This window comes from Coffea eugenioides, chromosome 9 (genome assembly GCF_003713205.1).
Source record: "Coffea eugenioides isolate CCC68of chromosome 9, Ceug_1.0, whole genome shotgun sequence".
Classification (NCBI taxonomy): domain Eukaryota; kingdom Viridiplantae; phylum Streptophyta; class Magnoliopsida; order Gentianales; family Rubiaceae; genus Coffea; species Coffea eugenioides.
The window spans coordinates 5,908,971-5,923,930 of NC_040043.1; the positions used below are offsets into that span (position 1 = coordinate 5,908,971).

Here is a 14,960-nt window from a genome sequence, read left to right on the forward strand (position 1 = left end):
AAGAAATACTACTTTAAGCAACGGTACAATAAGTAGGAGTTGTAATTATTTTAGTGTCAAATATCTTTGGCAGTTCAAACTTGAAAGGAGAATTCAGCTTGTTTTAAGGTTAAGGAACCGCATGCTGCTAGGGTTATGACCATGTCTTAGGGCCAATAACCTACCATTTCTACAGTAAGTAGTAATAGTAATATACTAGCACAAACTGTCCAGGGCATGAAGATAAGTTCAACTTTGAAATTGCTAGCTGCCTATTCTTGGATAGAAACGAAGAACTTTTATTACTATTGCTCCACAATCATACAGCAGGCCACAGCGCACGGTTTTTATATTCGCTCCCCGTGTACTTTTTGTTCTTTTTTAGTAACTGTGTGGTCTGGACTTTAGTTAGCTCTAAGCTAGAGTTTCCAAAGCAAAAGATACTAATAGAATACTGGAAAAAATCGGTGCTCTGGGCAGGAGAAATGATATTCGTCTACTTAGACGGGAAGGAAGAATATACTCAAAATCCAAGTACACTACTTCTACTAGTACATAGTACTATACTATTTTCCAACTCTACAACCTATTTTTTGGGCACACGATGAAGTTACAAAACCGCCCCGCATCAACCCTCAATTTGCTCCTCGTTGAAATCATATATTTTTTTGGGATTAGAGTCGTGACTGCCCTTTGGAGTAGAGGGCACCCCATTTATGACCAAAGAGATGGAGAGAGGTTTCATATAAATCTTGATTTTGCCTTGAAAGAACTGATTTCTCTTCCTCTTTTCCAGAGTTAGACCTTTCCTATTCTGCTTCTTCTTCTTCTTCTTCTCCATCAAAGGACTTGTTTGGGTTTTTTCACTTCACAGTCCCTCCTCATGCATGCACTTCTTTTTACTAGTTCTGTTTAACTTCTCTATCAAACCAGCAGAGTGAAGTTAAAATATTGTAATCTCTACATACAATTTAACTTCTTATGGCTTCCATGAACAACTGGCTTGGCTTCTCTTTATCACCTCAAGAAATCCCTTCACAACCTCATCAAGATCACTCCCAAAACACTGTCCCTCGTCTTGATACTTTTAGCTCAGAAGAACTCTCGGGTACAGATGTCTCGGGAGATTGCTTTGATCTTAGTTCTCATGCCTCAACCATCCCTTCTCTTAATCTCCCTGCCCCTTTTGGCATATTAGAAGCTTTCAACCGAAATAACCAATCACAAGGTACGCATCCTAAACTGGTTTTAACTTAGTTTTGGTTAAGTTCTTGAATTTCCTTGTATAGAACAAAAACTTGTTTGAGGACCTTTTTTTAGGAGGAAAAAAAATTCATTCACCTTCATGCAATTCAAAAATACTCATTTTTATTTTCTTTTGGGGGTGTCCCTTTTCACTCTTTTTGCAGATTGGAGTTTCAAGGAACTGAACATGAACTCTAACACAAGCTACAAAACCGCCGGTTCGGAGATGTCTATGTTGATGGGAAGGGCTTGCAACAACAACAATCACAACCTTGAAAACCAAGAACCAAAACTAGAAAACTTCCTAGGAGTTGGTGGACAAAACTCCTTGCACCTTCCTTCACAAACTGTTGAGGCTTCTTCTTCCAATGGTAATGGTACCATAGGTCTCTCAATGATCAAGAACTGGTTGAGGAATAATCCCAGTACATCCCAGCCTGAGAACAAGATCATCAATGGAAATGATGGGGTTGTGGTGTGCTCTAATAATGCTCAAAACTTGTCACTTTCTATGAGTACGGGGTCACAATCAACATCTGCTTTGCCCCTCTTGACTGCAGCAAGTTGCTCAGATGGTGAAGGAGGTGGTGGGGAGAGTTCCACTTCTGATAATACCAATACTAATAAGCAGCAAAACGGTGGGATTGGGATAACTAGTCTTGACAGCCAAAGCGGTGCAATTGAAGCGGTGCCTCGAAAGTCTATCGATACTTTTGGCCAAAGGACTTCTATCTACCGTGGTGTAACAAGGTACTTTATAGCATATCTCTAACAAGTTACACAAAAATATTCTTTACATTTTTTCCCTTTGAAATTCTTAATGATAAATTCTTAACATTCGTGCTATATGAAAGAATAGCTTGCCTTCTTTTTCTCATTCATTCATTCTTTCTTTCTTTCTTTTCTTTCCTTTTCTTTATTTTTATGGACACAAAATTTTTTTTTCCATATTTATTCTACAATGGCGGATGAGATTTAATGCTTTAGGGGTTTTTGTCAGTGCAGGCATAGATGGACTGGAAGATACGAGGCACATCTTTGGGATAATAGTTGTAGAAGAGAGGGACAAACTCGGAAGGGAAGGCAAGGTATGGTGATATATTGTCTGCCATTATTAGTTACTATTTCATTGCTTTTCATCTTTTTGTTAAACTTGAGTCTCTTAGTTCTAACTATTTTTTTCCTTGTCTCCCATTTTGCATATGTTTTGATGGGTGGCGGATACAATTGTTTTGCAGTTTATTTGGGTGAGTGGAAAGTGTCTTTTTCCATGGCTTTTCGTCTATTGCATGTTGCCTTTCCCATTTTAATTTAAGTGCCTAAAGGGCAATTTTGTGCATGGGATTAAAGCTATTGTTTCTTATGTTTGTTTCATTGTGGGCACTCTTGATTTTTATTGTTGGGGAAAAAAAATCAGGGGGTTATGACAAGGAAGAAAAGGCAGCTCGAGCTTATGATTTAGCAGCATTGAAGTATTGGGGTACTACTACCACTACAAATTTTCCAGTGAGTGTCTTGCACCATTTCGACTTTGTTTTTTGAATATTCTAAAGTGGTACAAAATTACATGACGACTAAATAATTTTAGAGATCGATCTCAAAGAGTGATAACTACTAAAAAAAATTAATAATATATAAGTATTCCTTCACTCCAGAAATTGAAGCATAAATAGCTCGAATAACTAATAATTTATCTTTTCAAACTTCTTAGATTAGCAACTACGAAAAAGAAATAGAAGAAATGAAACACATGACGAGGCAGGAATATGTTGCATCTTTACGAAGGTACTCTCCTGCAAATCTGCAATAGAATGAGTTATTCGTTGAGACAAAAATGATTATTAATACATGCGAATGCTGATGGCCTGGATTCTTTACTGAACTCAGGAAGAGTAGTGGGTTTTCCCGTGGTGCATCCATCTATCGAGGAGTGACAAGGTAATTCTTTTTCTTCTGTCTTTTGCTTTGATGGGGGTACTTCGGAATGTCGGTGGAAGGAAAGTTTTGAACCATTTTATTTTATGCCTTATCATGAGGCAATTATTTCATTTCATTATTAGGGGGTTTGAAACTTTTCAGTGGAGTATTTGATGTCTTTTATATGTTCAACAAATTCTTGGGTACTACCAAGGTTCAATTGTCACGCTTTGTTAGACTTATCAATAAGATAATGGCATATGGTGTTACTGTTTGACATGCTTGATTGATTATTGTCTTGAACTACCATCGTAACCAACAAGCACATCACCAGTGAGGAACTAATGCCTTTGTTTACTTACTATAAGATTGGAAAATATGTCGTTTCATAGGATCATGTTTATGTTGATCAAAATGGCAATTGAATCTAGGCTTCTTCTGCGTTAGTAAATGCTGATCAATGACTCCGTTTCTTGCCACTCTTCTTAAATTATATGGTTGCTGTCTTTGCTAACAGACACCATCAGCATGGAAGATGGCAAGCAAGAATTGGAAGAGTTGCTGGAAACAAGGATCTCTACTTGGGAACTTTCAGTAAGTCATCAATTTCAACTTTTTGTTCTCTGCGATACCGCGACATTAGGCTAGAGATCAATTACTCATGTCATGTACCTTGAATGAATGCACATAAAATTTTTTTACTTGGTTTAATTTTCAGTGGCTGTTCCACTAACCGTTCCAATGAAACTATGTTGTTGGCATATCTTTAGTGATTGTGACTCTTTTATTCCTCTATTCTCAATTCTGTGGCTTAATAAATTCTTTAGGCACACAAGAGGAAGCAGCAGAAGCCTACGACATTGCAGCAATTAAATTTCGTGGACTGAATGCAGTTACTAATTTTGAGATTAGTCGATATGATGTCAAGAGCATACTTGAGAGCAGCACTTTACCAATAGGTGGAGCTGCTAAGCGTTTGAAGGATGCTGAACAAGCTGAAATGGCTTTGGATGCTCATAGAACAAATAATGATAACTTAAGTTCACATTTAACAGATGGAATGAGTAGCTATGGAGCTCAGCATGCCTGGCCTACAATTGCATTCCAGCAAGCCCAGCCATTAACCATGCATTACCCTTATGGTCAACAGCAAAGGTTATGGTGCAAGCAAGAAAATGATTCGGATGTCAGCCACAGCTTTCATGATTTGCATCAACTTCAATTGGGGAACACACACAATTTCCTTCAACCTTCTGTACTTCACAACCTCATGAGCTTGGATTCTTCATCCATGGAACACAGTTCTAGCTGTAACTCTGTCATCTACAGCAATGGCTCGAATGACAATGCTGCCTATCAAGGCGTTGGATATGGAAGCAGTAGTAGCTATCTGCTGCCAATGAGTACTACAGTTATTGCTGAAGAAGGTAGTCAGAATCAGGGAAATGGCTTTGGAGAGAATGGGGTAAAAGCAATTGGCTATGAAAACATGTTTGGCTCAAGTGATCCCTACCAAACAAGGAACTTCTATTATCATCCCCTACCATCATCAAATGGGACATTGAGGGCTGGTCTTTATGATCAGGGCTCATCTTGTAACACTTGGGTGCCCACTGGAGTTCCAACTCTAGTAGCAAGGACTAACAATATGGCTGTTTGTCATGGATCTTCTACTTTTACAGTGGGGAATGACACATAGAATTTGTCCTGAATCAGAAGATGGGGGGCATAAAAGATGGTGTGGCTCAGGGAAAAAGTATGGATGTATACATAACATTACTGATTTTTTTTTCTCCTTTTTCTTTTCCTTATCTTTCAGTTTTCCTGATCAACCATATTGACTGAAATTCAAGATAGGTGGTCTTAAACTAGCTTTTTTCTTTTCCCTTTGATTTGCTTGCTTGATGCATGCATGCAAATTTATTAGGATATGGCTAAAGTTCGTCAATAGCATGTGAATTCTCAGCGTTTGTCACCTGCTATGAATTTTGGAACTTTGGTCTAATGCATCCTCGCGGAAAGTAGCATACCAGGCTTTGTAGTTTTTGAATAACATTAATACAAAGAATGGGAGTATTCTCTATTTCTCTTGTTTTATAACCCAAAAATGCCAGTGTTCGGTGTAATATTTGGTGGCTGCACATCCGAAACATCAGGCTTCTCCTCTTATGTTCTCAAGTAAAAGCAACCTCAAGACTCCATTTGAGGATAGTTTCCAGGAGATTGCCTCCAGTTTGGTTTTTCTGATGTAATATGCCTCCAGGACATGGTAGACTGTTGGAGGAGGATTCTTGTGGACTTTGTACTCCACAGCTTATAACAGACTGATTATCAATTTATGCTACTACTTTTCTTGAAAAGCCCAGGCCAGGAACTTGTAATACCATCTTCACCAAAATGCGCAAAACATAACAAGCCTCCATCACCCCCTAAAGTGAATTAAACAATAGATTACTATTCCCAAATTCTTCCAACTTCTTGTTCCCTTCCACCTTCCATATTCCTCCATGTCATTGGCACAAACTTCATCCACACCTCCGGTTACTACTATAAAACTTTTCTACCAGGAAAAATTTTCTCCAAGGACATACTACTGCTACTACTACCACTACCACTAGTCTCCACCGTCTCCTTCCTCATCCCATCCACCTTAATATAGCTATGCACATCCTTCATCTTTTCCTCTAGCATTCTACTATTAATCATCGCCAAGCTATTAACCTTCCCCACCACCACCACCACCACCGCATCTTCTGTACCACTTTATTACCATCCATAAACTGTCCAAGACCACCATCACCAATTCCCATCTCAGTCAACCACCTTCAACAGCTCCACCTTTTTTAACGTACAAATCTCCAATATGGAGATTGGTATCATTTCCACCATATATTTTTGAAATACATTCATCTATAATCATCTAAACAGACTCCACGACTCTAAAATGTACAACCCTGTTGACCATCTGCCGAGAATGAATGAGCATTTACAAATATTATAATTGAAGGTTTGCAATTGCTTCATGTTTTAAACCGGTCGGGTGTAGGCACAGGCAAGAAAGTTTGTTAGGGTTATAACGCCATTTATGACACAAAAGGATCAGTTGACTTGATAAATCTAGATTATTTCATAATAACCAATAAAAGAATATACTTCACTAAGTTTTATTGCTTACATTCTCGCCTCTCAAAAGGAAGCACCAGAATTGAAGTACGACAGGCCAAGGGGACCAGCAAAGAAAAGCTCAATGGACACTATAAATTATTGGGTTTAAGAAATTATGTGCAGGTTCAAGAAGTCAACTACCTAGTTTGAAAGCATCCACAAAGAGGCCCAAGCAAATACCTGCTTTCCAATAGTTTATCATCACCACAAGAGATTGCAGCCTTCCCCTGGACATAGAGGAAGGCTTTCTATACATTAGCATACCTATACCCTCTATTGCAGCAACAACCACCCCAGCCACCAGTACATCCCAGTCACCAGTTTGCCCAAGAATTGTAGCCAAGGCATTAGCTGTGTAGAATCCCAGGAGGAGGAGAAATATCTTCATCGGGAAATTCTTCCTAGCTGAATTAAGCTTCCCCAAAAGCTGCCTACCTGCTGCACTTACTATGCGGCCCAAACGAGTTCCACCAAGGCCAGCGCCAAAATTGTTAAAGCTGTCTTGGTCATCGTTATCTGGAAGTCCACCTGTGTCTAAAGCAAATGCCGTTCTCCAACCACGTCTAATTGGTTGAGGACTATTTCAAACAAGACCATAAAAAATTCACATCTCAAATAGCATTAATACGCATTTGGAGGCATTTAGATAGAGATAAACAGAAGAACAAAATACAATTACATCTTTATTAGACTACCAAAGCTAAGAAAACTGATCAATTGCTGTCATCTTTTCATCTCACAGTCAACAACATTGTAAAGCAAATTCCAACTGCAATAGCTCCTTTACTGGTTATATTGCAGATTTTCTCTAGACTTACATACGACTTGCCTTTTTGAGAATAGTCAAGTTATTTCCGTCGGTTTAAGAGACACTTAATCTCTTTTTCAATAAAAATATAACTGATAAGTAATCAGATTGCCCTACCAACAGCTTTGCCACATTAATGCATTATCCAATTTTGAAGCTAAATCATCACAAATGTGTCATTTGAATGTCTTGAACAAGTTTTCCAGTACAAATTTGTTGTATATGATAGCTAAACTAGTAACATATACAATTTTCTATGGCTTCTGTCATCAGGATACTATTAGGTAAAAGTGTGTCAATTCCACATCAAAGCACAAAAGACTACTCTACATGTTCATTTTTACAACATGTAGCCCAAAAAAAAAAAAAATCTGGATAGAATTCAGCAACTGAAGTAACATTAAAACAAAATATTGAGAAGTACAGCTTTAAATTGTATCCTAACTCCAGAATATATTGGATAAGGTTAATATCACAGGGTACATGGCAGGTCATAGAAAAAACTATGAAAATTCCAAAATAAATATTGCATTTGGTATCAATGATTCAGATTCAACAAAAAACCTAAGATCAAAAGCTTATATAAGATTATGTTGTAGGATATACAATTTGTACAAACTGGATTCAAGTGCTTACCAGAGGTTCACGTGGACCACAAAGGGAATTTTACTTATGAGTATACATGTACATCTCCATCCCTCAAGTTTAGTCTATCTTACACGTTTTTCCATCAAGTTTTTCCTTAGACAAACAGATCCCTTAACAAATACTGCCACCAACCACATAGATCCTAACAAAATTTTACATCTACAAGTTCCATAAATTTTCAGGAAGAGTGGTTATAACTAAAACACAAGCAAGCTGAAATCCTACCTCTTTATTTGAGAACTTGCATACTTTGTAGCAACCACTGCAATATGCACAACTAAATTCTGTTTGTCATTCCACTCCGAGAGAGCATTACAATTCTTAAAATCTGTAGATGATCTTTCAAAACATGCATTTTCAATCACGGACAAACTTCGTGGTATGATGATGTCCATTCTAGCAGCCATAAACTGCGGAACACATCTAAAAAGACCAAGTGAATTCTATAATACTTCCCCAAAAAAAAAAAATAATAATAAGGAGAGAGGAGAGGAACTTTGCCTTCATTTAAGTGGTTTCACATATGAAAAGCTAACCACCCATTGCACCAGAAAAGCATCTGATTAGGGAAATTTCAACAATAAGCCAAGAACTCCATTTGCCTTCTTCGAAAACTGAAGTTTTGACTACTGCCTCTATCAAACAGCCCACTACAAATATTACAACAGATTCAGTCTTGAACTGAATCTAAAAAACTTTTTAATTGCCAAAAAACGAAAAGGGTTCGCTGGAAAAATGCATATCAACACACCCATTTAGCAGTTTAATTGTATAGATAACTGTATTGGTAAAACAGAACAAAAATGTATTCAATTAATTTTACCTCATAAAGATGACATTTTTATTACCTTAGCCTGTTGGTGGTGGAGAGCTGAAAGCAGCAAGCTGAGAATTGTGGCTGAGGAGGCCGAGAGAGGCGGTTTATGAGGTGGGTTTCCCGGTTTTGTTGGATGAGTGTCCGAGTAAAGGATGGCGGGTGATGGAGGTTGCTGCTCAGGGGCTGGAGGAACATAGGAGAAATAGGTGGCACCCAATGGAGGTGGGAAAGTTGCTGTACTAGTCCTGTAGTTTTTGAAAGATCTTGCCGTAGTTTCTTAGATTTAAACTTTATTCAAATTGCTCTTTGACATTTTAAGAATCTTCCAGTTAAGTCCTAAGTTCGGTACTTTCAAGACTTCAACCACCATGTCATCAAAAATTGGATTAAATGTTCTTTTTATTTTTTGGTAAGAACATTGGATATCTGTACTTGTTAGTTGTTACTATCATTTGTAAATACTTTAGTTGTTGAATATTCAATCAAAGTCGTGTTATACTTAATATTCATATATTAGAATTTCTTCAGACATCGATTCAAATTCAAGTTTTTCAGCCATGCATGGATTATAATCAGGCATGCATGGATATCTATAAACATATTTATCAAAATATTATACATGGAATAATCTAGTTATCATGCCCTTTTCTATTTTATTCCAAAAAGGCAAACATTTTTCATTATGCAATAGGTTGACCTACATAATATTGACATATTCTTGAATTAAAGGATCCAAAGATCAAACATTTCAATACCAATCAAAATGTATAGATTACGACATTGCATAAGATAACTTACTTATTCCGTAATTTTATTTACTTAAATAAAATACTAACTTTTGTCTCATTAGATATGGGTTGACATACACAATGTCGACATATAATTAAATTGAAGATTGTAAAGTCTATTTAATATATTCCTATACTTAATATATAACTAAAGGGAAATTCATGAAAGATAAGTATCTAAAATACTACTCTATCGTTGAACTCAAAAAACTTATAACATAAGAGACCCAAAGTATAAAACGTGCAACTTGAGTGACTTGTTGAAACTAATCCAGGACATCAGGGACCAAAAGTAAAATCTTCCCAGTAAAACTATTCCGCAACCCCACAAAATTTCCAATTGACCGAAAACCCAATAGACAAGCAGACCAACAGACAAGACGGAAGGAAGGAAGGAAGGAAGGAAGAAATGGGTAGTAGTAGTCGCCTGAGAATTCCAATTCTGGTTTTTGGCTTGCTCTTATGCTTCATAATCCTAGTACCTTGTTGCTCCTCTGATAATCCAAACAAAACTGACAATGGTGATGAAAATAACCGGAACAAGAATAATGTTAAGGAAATTGTTGATGAAGGGCAGTTTATAGAAGTGAAGAGTGCGCCAGAGGATGTGGTGTGGGTGGTGCAGCTCTCTGATCTCCACTTCAGTGTACACAATCCTGAGAGGGCTCAAGATTTCAAGTCTATTGTGGGCCCTACTCTCTCCATGATCAACCCTTCTTTGGTTCTTATTACTGGTGATCTCACTGGTAAGTTTTGTTTGTTTTATTTCTTTTCTCTTCTTGGTCAAATTTGTATCTTTGCTGCTCTTAATTTTTCTAATTGCTAGGGCAATGCTTAAATCATCCTAGTTGATGTGTACTTAAATGGGTCTTGTGTTTTGTTGCTATTCTTTTTTTCTTTATTTGTGCTGTCAATGGCGTGTGATAAAGATTCTTTTTTGTTTGTTTGTTTATTTTTTCCTAATCTTTTGGTTCTTGCACCCACAACTAAGGTGTAAGTTGCTTGGTGTTTATAAAGTTGTTGAATTTGTTGGCAGCTCAGGTTTCCGGTTTAGTCCTTCAAAGGATTATTCTCAGGACGAGGAATGGTTTGTTATGAGGATAATAGAGAGGGAAAACGCTGGTCAAATCACACAAACACACACAAATCACACAAAGAGCATGAGATTGAATTACTTTAGCTTTCACATTCACATTGCAGCGAGGTCGAGGGCTAACATTTGGCTTTTATCAATCGATGAAATTTCATTTACTTTGCTGTTTTGCTAGTTTTTTAAAGCTTGGACGATGACAGCTGTCCTTGTAAGATTATGCTTGGAACTCAAGTGGGCATTCTTTCTCTTTGTGTTTTCATGTCAGCGACAGACCGATGAATCTACTTTTCTTTATGGTATCATTAGTAGAAATAGCCTATTCTGCGTGCAATATGTTTGAACAACTAATTTATTACCTTGAGAATATGATAGTTTTTCTGAAGAAAACATTTGTAAGGGTGGTAGTTTTGACTGTTAATTGGCTGTTGGAAGTGATTTTGTTGATAAACTGATTGAGAATTAAAATTCTGTCAATTATATTGCAGAACGCATGCAGTTGAAACATGAATAAATTGGTTCTGACATCCCTGTTAAGTGATTGAAGGTGTTGGATTTTCTATTTTATTTTGATAAAGCTTACGTTAGGTCCATCTTCCAAAAAAGGATGTCAAAGTCCCGTTCATGAGCCATTTCTTTCATTTAAGCTAGAGTTCAGAAATGAAGTCTTCATATGCTATTTAGCTGCCCTAGTTGAGATTGTGATTCAATAATCTCTTGAATTGAGTAGAACAATGCAACTCTTTATGCTAGTATGGCGACTTATTTACTTCTTATGCGTGAATTTTGTTAGATGGGAAAAGCAAAGATTTACTAACAACGAAGCAAGATAAAGAAGAGTGGATTGAATACCAGAATATCATGGAAGATGTTGTCAGAAGAAGTGGACTTAACAAGAGCATCTTCCATGACCTTAGAGGGAATCACGACAATTTTGGTGTATCATCTTTTGGTGGCCCATCCGATTTCTTCTCTAAATATAGCCTCAACGGGCAACTGGGGAGAAATGGGCCAGTTGATAGCATCATCATTCAGGTAATTATCTGTCACCATTCTACTGCTGCAGCTTGCATGCCATCTTCCTTGTAATCATATTTTGTAGATAATGTCCTTTATATATGTCATGTCATGTTTGCTTCATGTTAATACTGGTTGTTCCTGGGACATATAGTGGGATTTTGAGGCCTGGATCTCTTATTCTATATTCTTACTATCCCTTACAGTGTCAAAGCAGGTGTGTCATATAAATTCTTTCAGTCTGCAAAGGCAAAACTTATAATTTTTGAGGATTGAGAAGTTTAGATTTTTTAATAAACCAGGAAATTGGAGATTAGTAATCTAATTTTTGAGATGGTTCGATAAACCAGTAAAATTTTTAATGTGCAGATGGCTGCTCCGTACTATATTTTTTCCAATTGCAGATCCTAAGAAGTAAGCATAAATGATAATTTTCTTCTCAGTTTGTCATTCTTAAATATACACTCACTTTTCTACTACTCATTTTATCAGTGATCATCTACTTCATATGTCATTCATTTTCCAAATGTCAATGAAAGGTTTGGGGCTAGGTGATATCTATGTTGGTTTACTCTTTTGTAGTAGTGCTAGCATGCCATTGAGATAGGTTACTTTTATTGCCTTTTACTGTATTCTCATAACTTTCATGGCGCATGTAATCATCCAGACTGGTGAAAGAAAGCTTCTTTTTGTTGGGATTGACACCACATCATCTTCAGGATTGCGAGGCCCAACTAACTTTTTTGGCCATCCAACGGATGAATTATTGAGTCAACTAAGTTCTGCACTCAGAAAGTGGGATTCTCAGTCTGCCGAACCAATAACCAAGATTTCCTTTGGTCATTTTCCCCTTTCTTTTTCTGCAGCCTCGTCTTCTGGAAAGACATTAGAGGATGTGTTTTTACTGCACTCCTTATCAGCTTACATATGTGGCCATCTGCATACAAAATTTGGTAAGAATTTAAAACGGCGTCATGAATCCATTCATCCTTTATACCCTCATAAAATGATCCAGTTCAATGCAAATACAATACCTTCCGATAATAGAAAAGATTGTTCAGATGGATTGACATCTGTGGAAGAATTTTGGGAGTGGGAAATGGGTGACTGGAGGAAGAGTAGAGCCATGCGCATCTTGGCCATTGATAGAGGTCATATATCATTTATTGACATTGACTATAAGTTGGGGGCTAAAAACACTATCATACTGCCAACATTTCCACTGGACTCACGCTTTATGGCAGCATCATATCACAAGCATAATTGTGACTCAATGGATCTTTCATTATATGAGACTATTAGAGTTCTGGTATTTTCTGCTTCTCCAATTGTGTCAGTTGTGGCTAGGATCTATGATTCAAGGCCTGGATATCTTCTTGAGGTGGTGGAGACATCTCTTAGAAAGTTGGAGAGTACCTCTTCTAGGGGAGATCTGTACTTTGCCCCTTGGAATTTTAAGGCTTTTGAGGATCCATCTCCTGAGAGATATTTGCTGCAAATAGAGGCTATAGATAATTTGGGTAGATCAACTTTGAGTGAACTGAGACCATTCTCTATAAATGGTCTTCATGCCAAGCTTTCGTGGAGCTGGAAAGAGTTTATCCTGATGGGTTGTCATTGGGCTGCGCTCTATTTCCCGATATTCTGGTCCTTCTATTTTCTTGTTCTGTCTACCATTCTTGTTCCAAAAATTTTACTCTTTTTCTCTAGAAGGCACTACAGTTACAAGCATTACATAGCCAATAGAGGATTCTTAAATTGTCTGGCTTGGATTTTCACGGAGCTGTATAATATTCCAATCCTGTGGGGCTGTTTGGTGGCTTACTTGTTTTACCTCATATTATGTCCTTGGCTTTTTGGCCAAGTGTTTACAGATGGCAAAGAAAGGGGGTACATGACTTACAAAGGCTGGGTTTTGAAACCCAACAAGAATGGGAATTTAGAATTTCTTGGGTTTCCAGACATAATGGTTGTCGTTCTTCCACATCTGTTTTTTGTGGTCCTGCCTGCAATAGTGGTAATTGGGGGATTGGCTGCTGAAAGGGGAAGATATCGTGATTATCTTCTTTCACTCTCAGGAAAGAAAAAAGATGAAAATCAATCAGAAATAAGGGGATATGCACCATCTAGTGATGGCAGACATAACAGATCACACTTCCTTTCCTCAGAGAGGTGGACTAGAAACGTACTCCTGGTAGTTTCTTTGGCAATTTGTTGGGTGCATTTTAAGGCAAGTCTTCTCTAATCAGCTGTCGGGGGTTTCTTTTTATTCCTTTGTCCTATTAATTAAGTTACATATTCGCATACCCCTTTTGCTTGATAAATGCAGTTCTTCTCTTGATACAAAAGCTTAACTGATGCATACCATGTTTAGTTTAATTTAACCAACCCTAGATGGTATGAGAAATTAGAACTCATAAATTCTCTGCTTCTTTTTACTTCTAAAATACAGAGTTGTAGAGTTCTCATGAAAGCATACGAGATGAATCCTATCATTCATTTCCCTTTATATAGCCTCCTGATTCCTCTGATGCTGGCTTATACTATATACAAAACTGGGAACATTTAAGAAGCAGTATAAAGAAGTAAGCTTCAATCCCTTTTCAAGCTACATTTTGTTGTTGCCTCTTAAAATTGCTTCGAAAATTTTTATGCAGTTACTAAAACGATTGTAGTTTTGCAGGATGCTGGAACAACAAAGCACTAACTTCATTTTATGTGGCAAACATTTGGCATGTCTTGGTCCTGCAGCATCAGTTATTTTCAAAATAGCACATTTGGGCCCTGCTATAATGCTGAAGGAAAAGGTAAGGCAAGGCTTGCAGAATGGATACTAATGTATTTCTACTCCCTAAGATAAAACAATGATGGCCATACACAACAGAATTTCTGTCCCTTTCTCGAAGCATTTGGAAGGAGCTCCTTCAGAATAGGATAAAAAAGGATACTAACAGCTCTGTATTGTACTCAGTCATTAATAGAATAGTCAGTTTTTGCATAAAGAAAAAGTTTGGAAGTTTTACTCCCCATCGGAAAAACAGTTTTTCTTTTTGAGAATTTTGATAACTGAGATAAACTATAACAGATGATGAAGTCTTCTCTGTATTGGATATAAAGGAATGAAAGGTACCTGGAGTAGGATCTGAACGGAAATGTACATTTCTTGGTACCTTACTTGGAAAATGTGACATGTTGAAACCTTTGTTATGATGCTTGTGCGTATGGAACTGTCCCGAAAAGTGCGTATTAAAATTATTTTCACCGCACTCATCCATTCCTTTACTTCTAGGCAAGCTCGTTTATCAGCCAGAATTTAGATGTGGATTTCTTTTTCTTTTTTTATTTAAAACAAAACCCATGGTTAAGTTTTTGATGAAATCAACAAATTTTAACAAATGAAAAATTTTGTATTAACATTTTGAATGTTGTTTGCTATAACATTTTGAATGTTATTTTTCCTTCCTAAGACAAACAAAAAATGCAATT

At 37.1% G+C, this 14,960-nt stretch overlaps 3 protein-coding genes across 8 annotated transcripts; 2 read left to right on the forward strand and 1 right to left on the reverse strand.

The window, feature by feature from the left end:
- The first annotated feature begins 960 nt into the window (after window positions 1-960).
- On the forward strand, window positions 961-4,850 carry LOC113782061 (AP2-like ethylene-responsive transcription factor BBM). Its single transcript, XM_027327974.1, has 8 exons — window positions 961-1,207; window positions 1,389-1,974; window positions 2,230-2,312; window positions 2,642-2,730; window positions 2,936-3,009; window positions 3,112-3,162; window positions 3,659-3,735; window positions 3,969-4,850. Exons 1-8 carry the CDS (start codon window positions 961-963, stop codon window positions 4,838-4,840), a joined length of 2,079 nt encoding a protein of 692 aa, XP_027183775.1. The 3' UTR covers window positions 4,841-4,850.
- A 1,530-nt stretch (window positions 4,851-6,380) lies between these two features.
- LOC113783093 (ycf20-like protein) lies at window positions 6,381-8,785 on the reverse strand. Of its 5 annotated transcripts, none has more exons than XM_027329126.1 (4): window positions 8,611-8,785; window positions 8,264-8,321; window positions 7,988-8,172; window positions 6,381-6,884 (listed from the first exon to the last, which is right to left on the reverse strand). In XM_027329126.1, exons 2-4 carry the CDS (start codon window positions 8,267-8,269, stop codon window positions 6,440-6,442), a joined length of 636 nt encoding a protein of 211 aa, XP_027184927.1. In that variant the 5' UTR covers window positions 8,270-8,321; window positions 8,611-8,785; the 3' UTR covers window positions 6,381-6,439. The 5 variants fall into 5 exon arrangements, with proteins under 5 accessions (XP_027184927.1, XP_027184925.1, XP_027184929.1 ...); XM_027329124.1 differs by having other exon boundaries at window positions 8,264-8,397; XM_027329128.1 differs by having other exon boundaries at window positions 6,381-6,869; window positions 8,264-8,412.
- A 952-nt stretch (window positions 8,786-9,737) lies between these two features.
- Window positions 9,738-14,681, forward strand: LOC113748451 (putative metallophosphoesterase At3g03305). Of its 2 annotated transcripts, none has more exons than XM_027292009.1 (5): window positions 9,738-10,113; window positions 11,251-11,492; window positions 12,142-13,704; window positions 13,927-14,059; window positions 14,150-14,681. In XM_027292009.1, exons 1-4 carry the CDS (start codon window positions 9,777-9,779, stop codon window positions 14,041-14,043), a joined length of 2,259 nt encoding a protein of 752 aa, XP_027147810.1. In that variant the 5' UTR covers window positions 9,738-9,776; the 3' UTR covers window positions 14,044-14,059; window positions 14,150-14,681. The 2 variants fall into 2 exon arrangements, with proteins under 2 accessions (XP_027147810.1, XP_027147808.1); XM_027292007.1 differs by having other exon boundaries at window positions 14,158-14,681.
- Window positions 14,682-14,960: the final 279 nt, after the last annotated feature.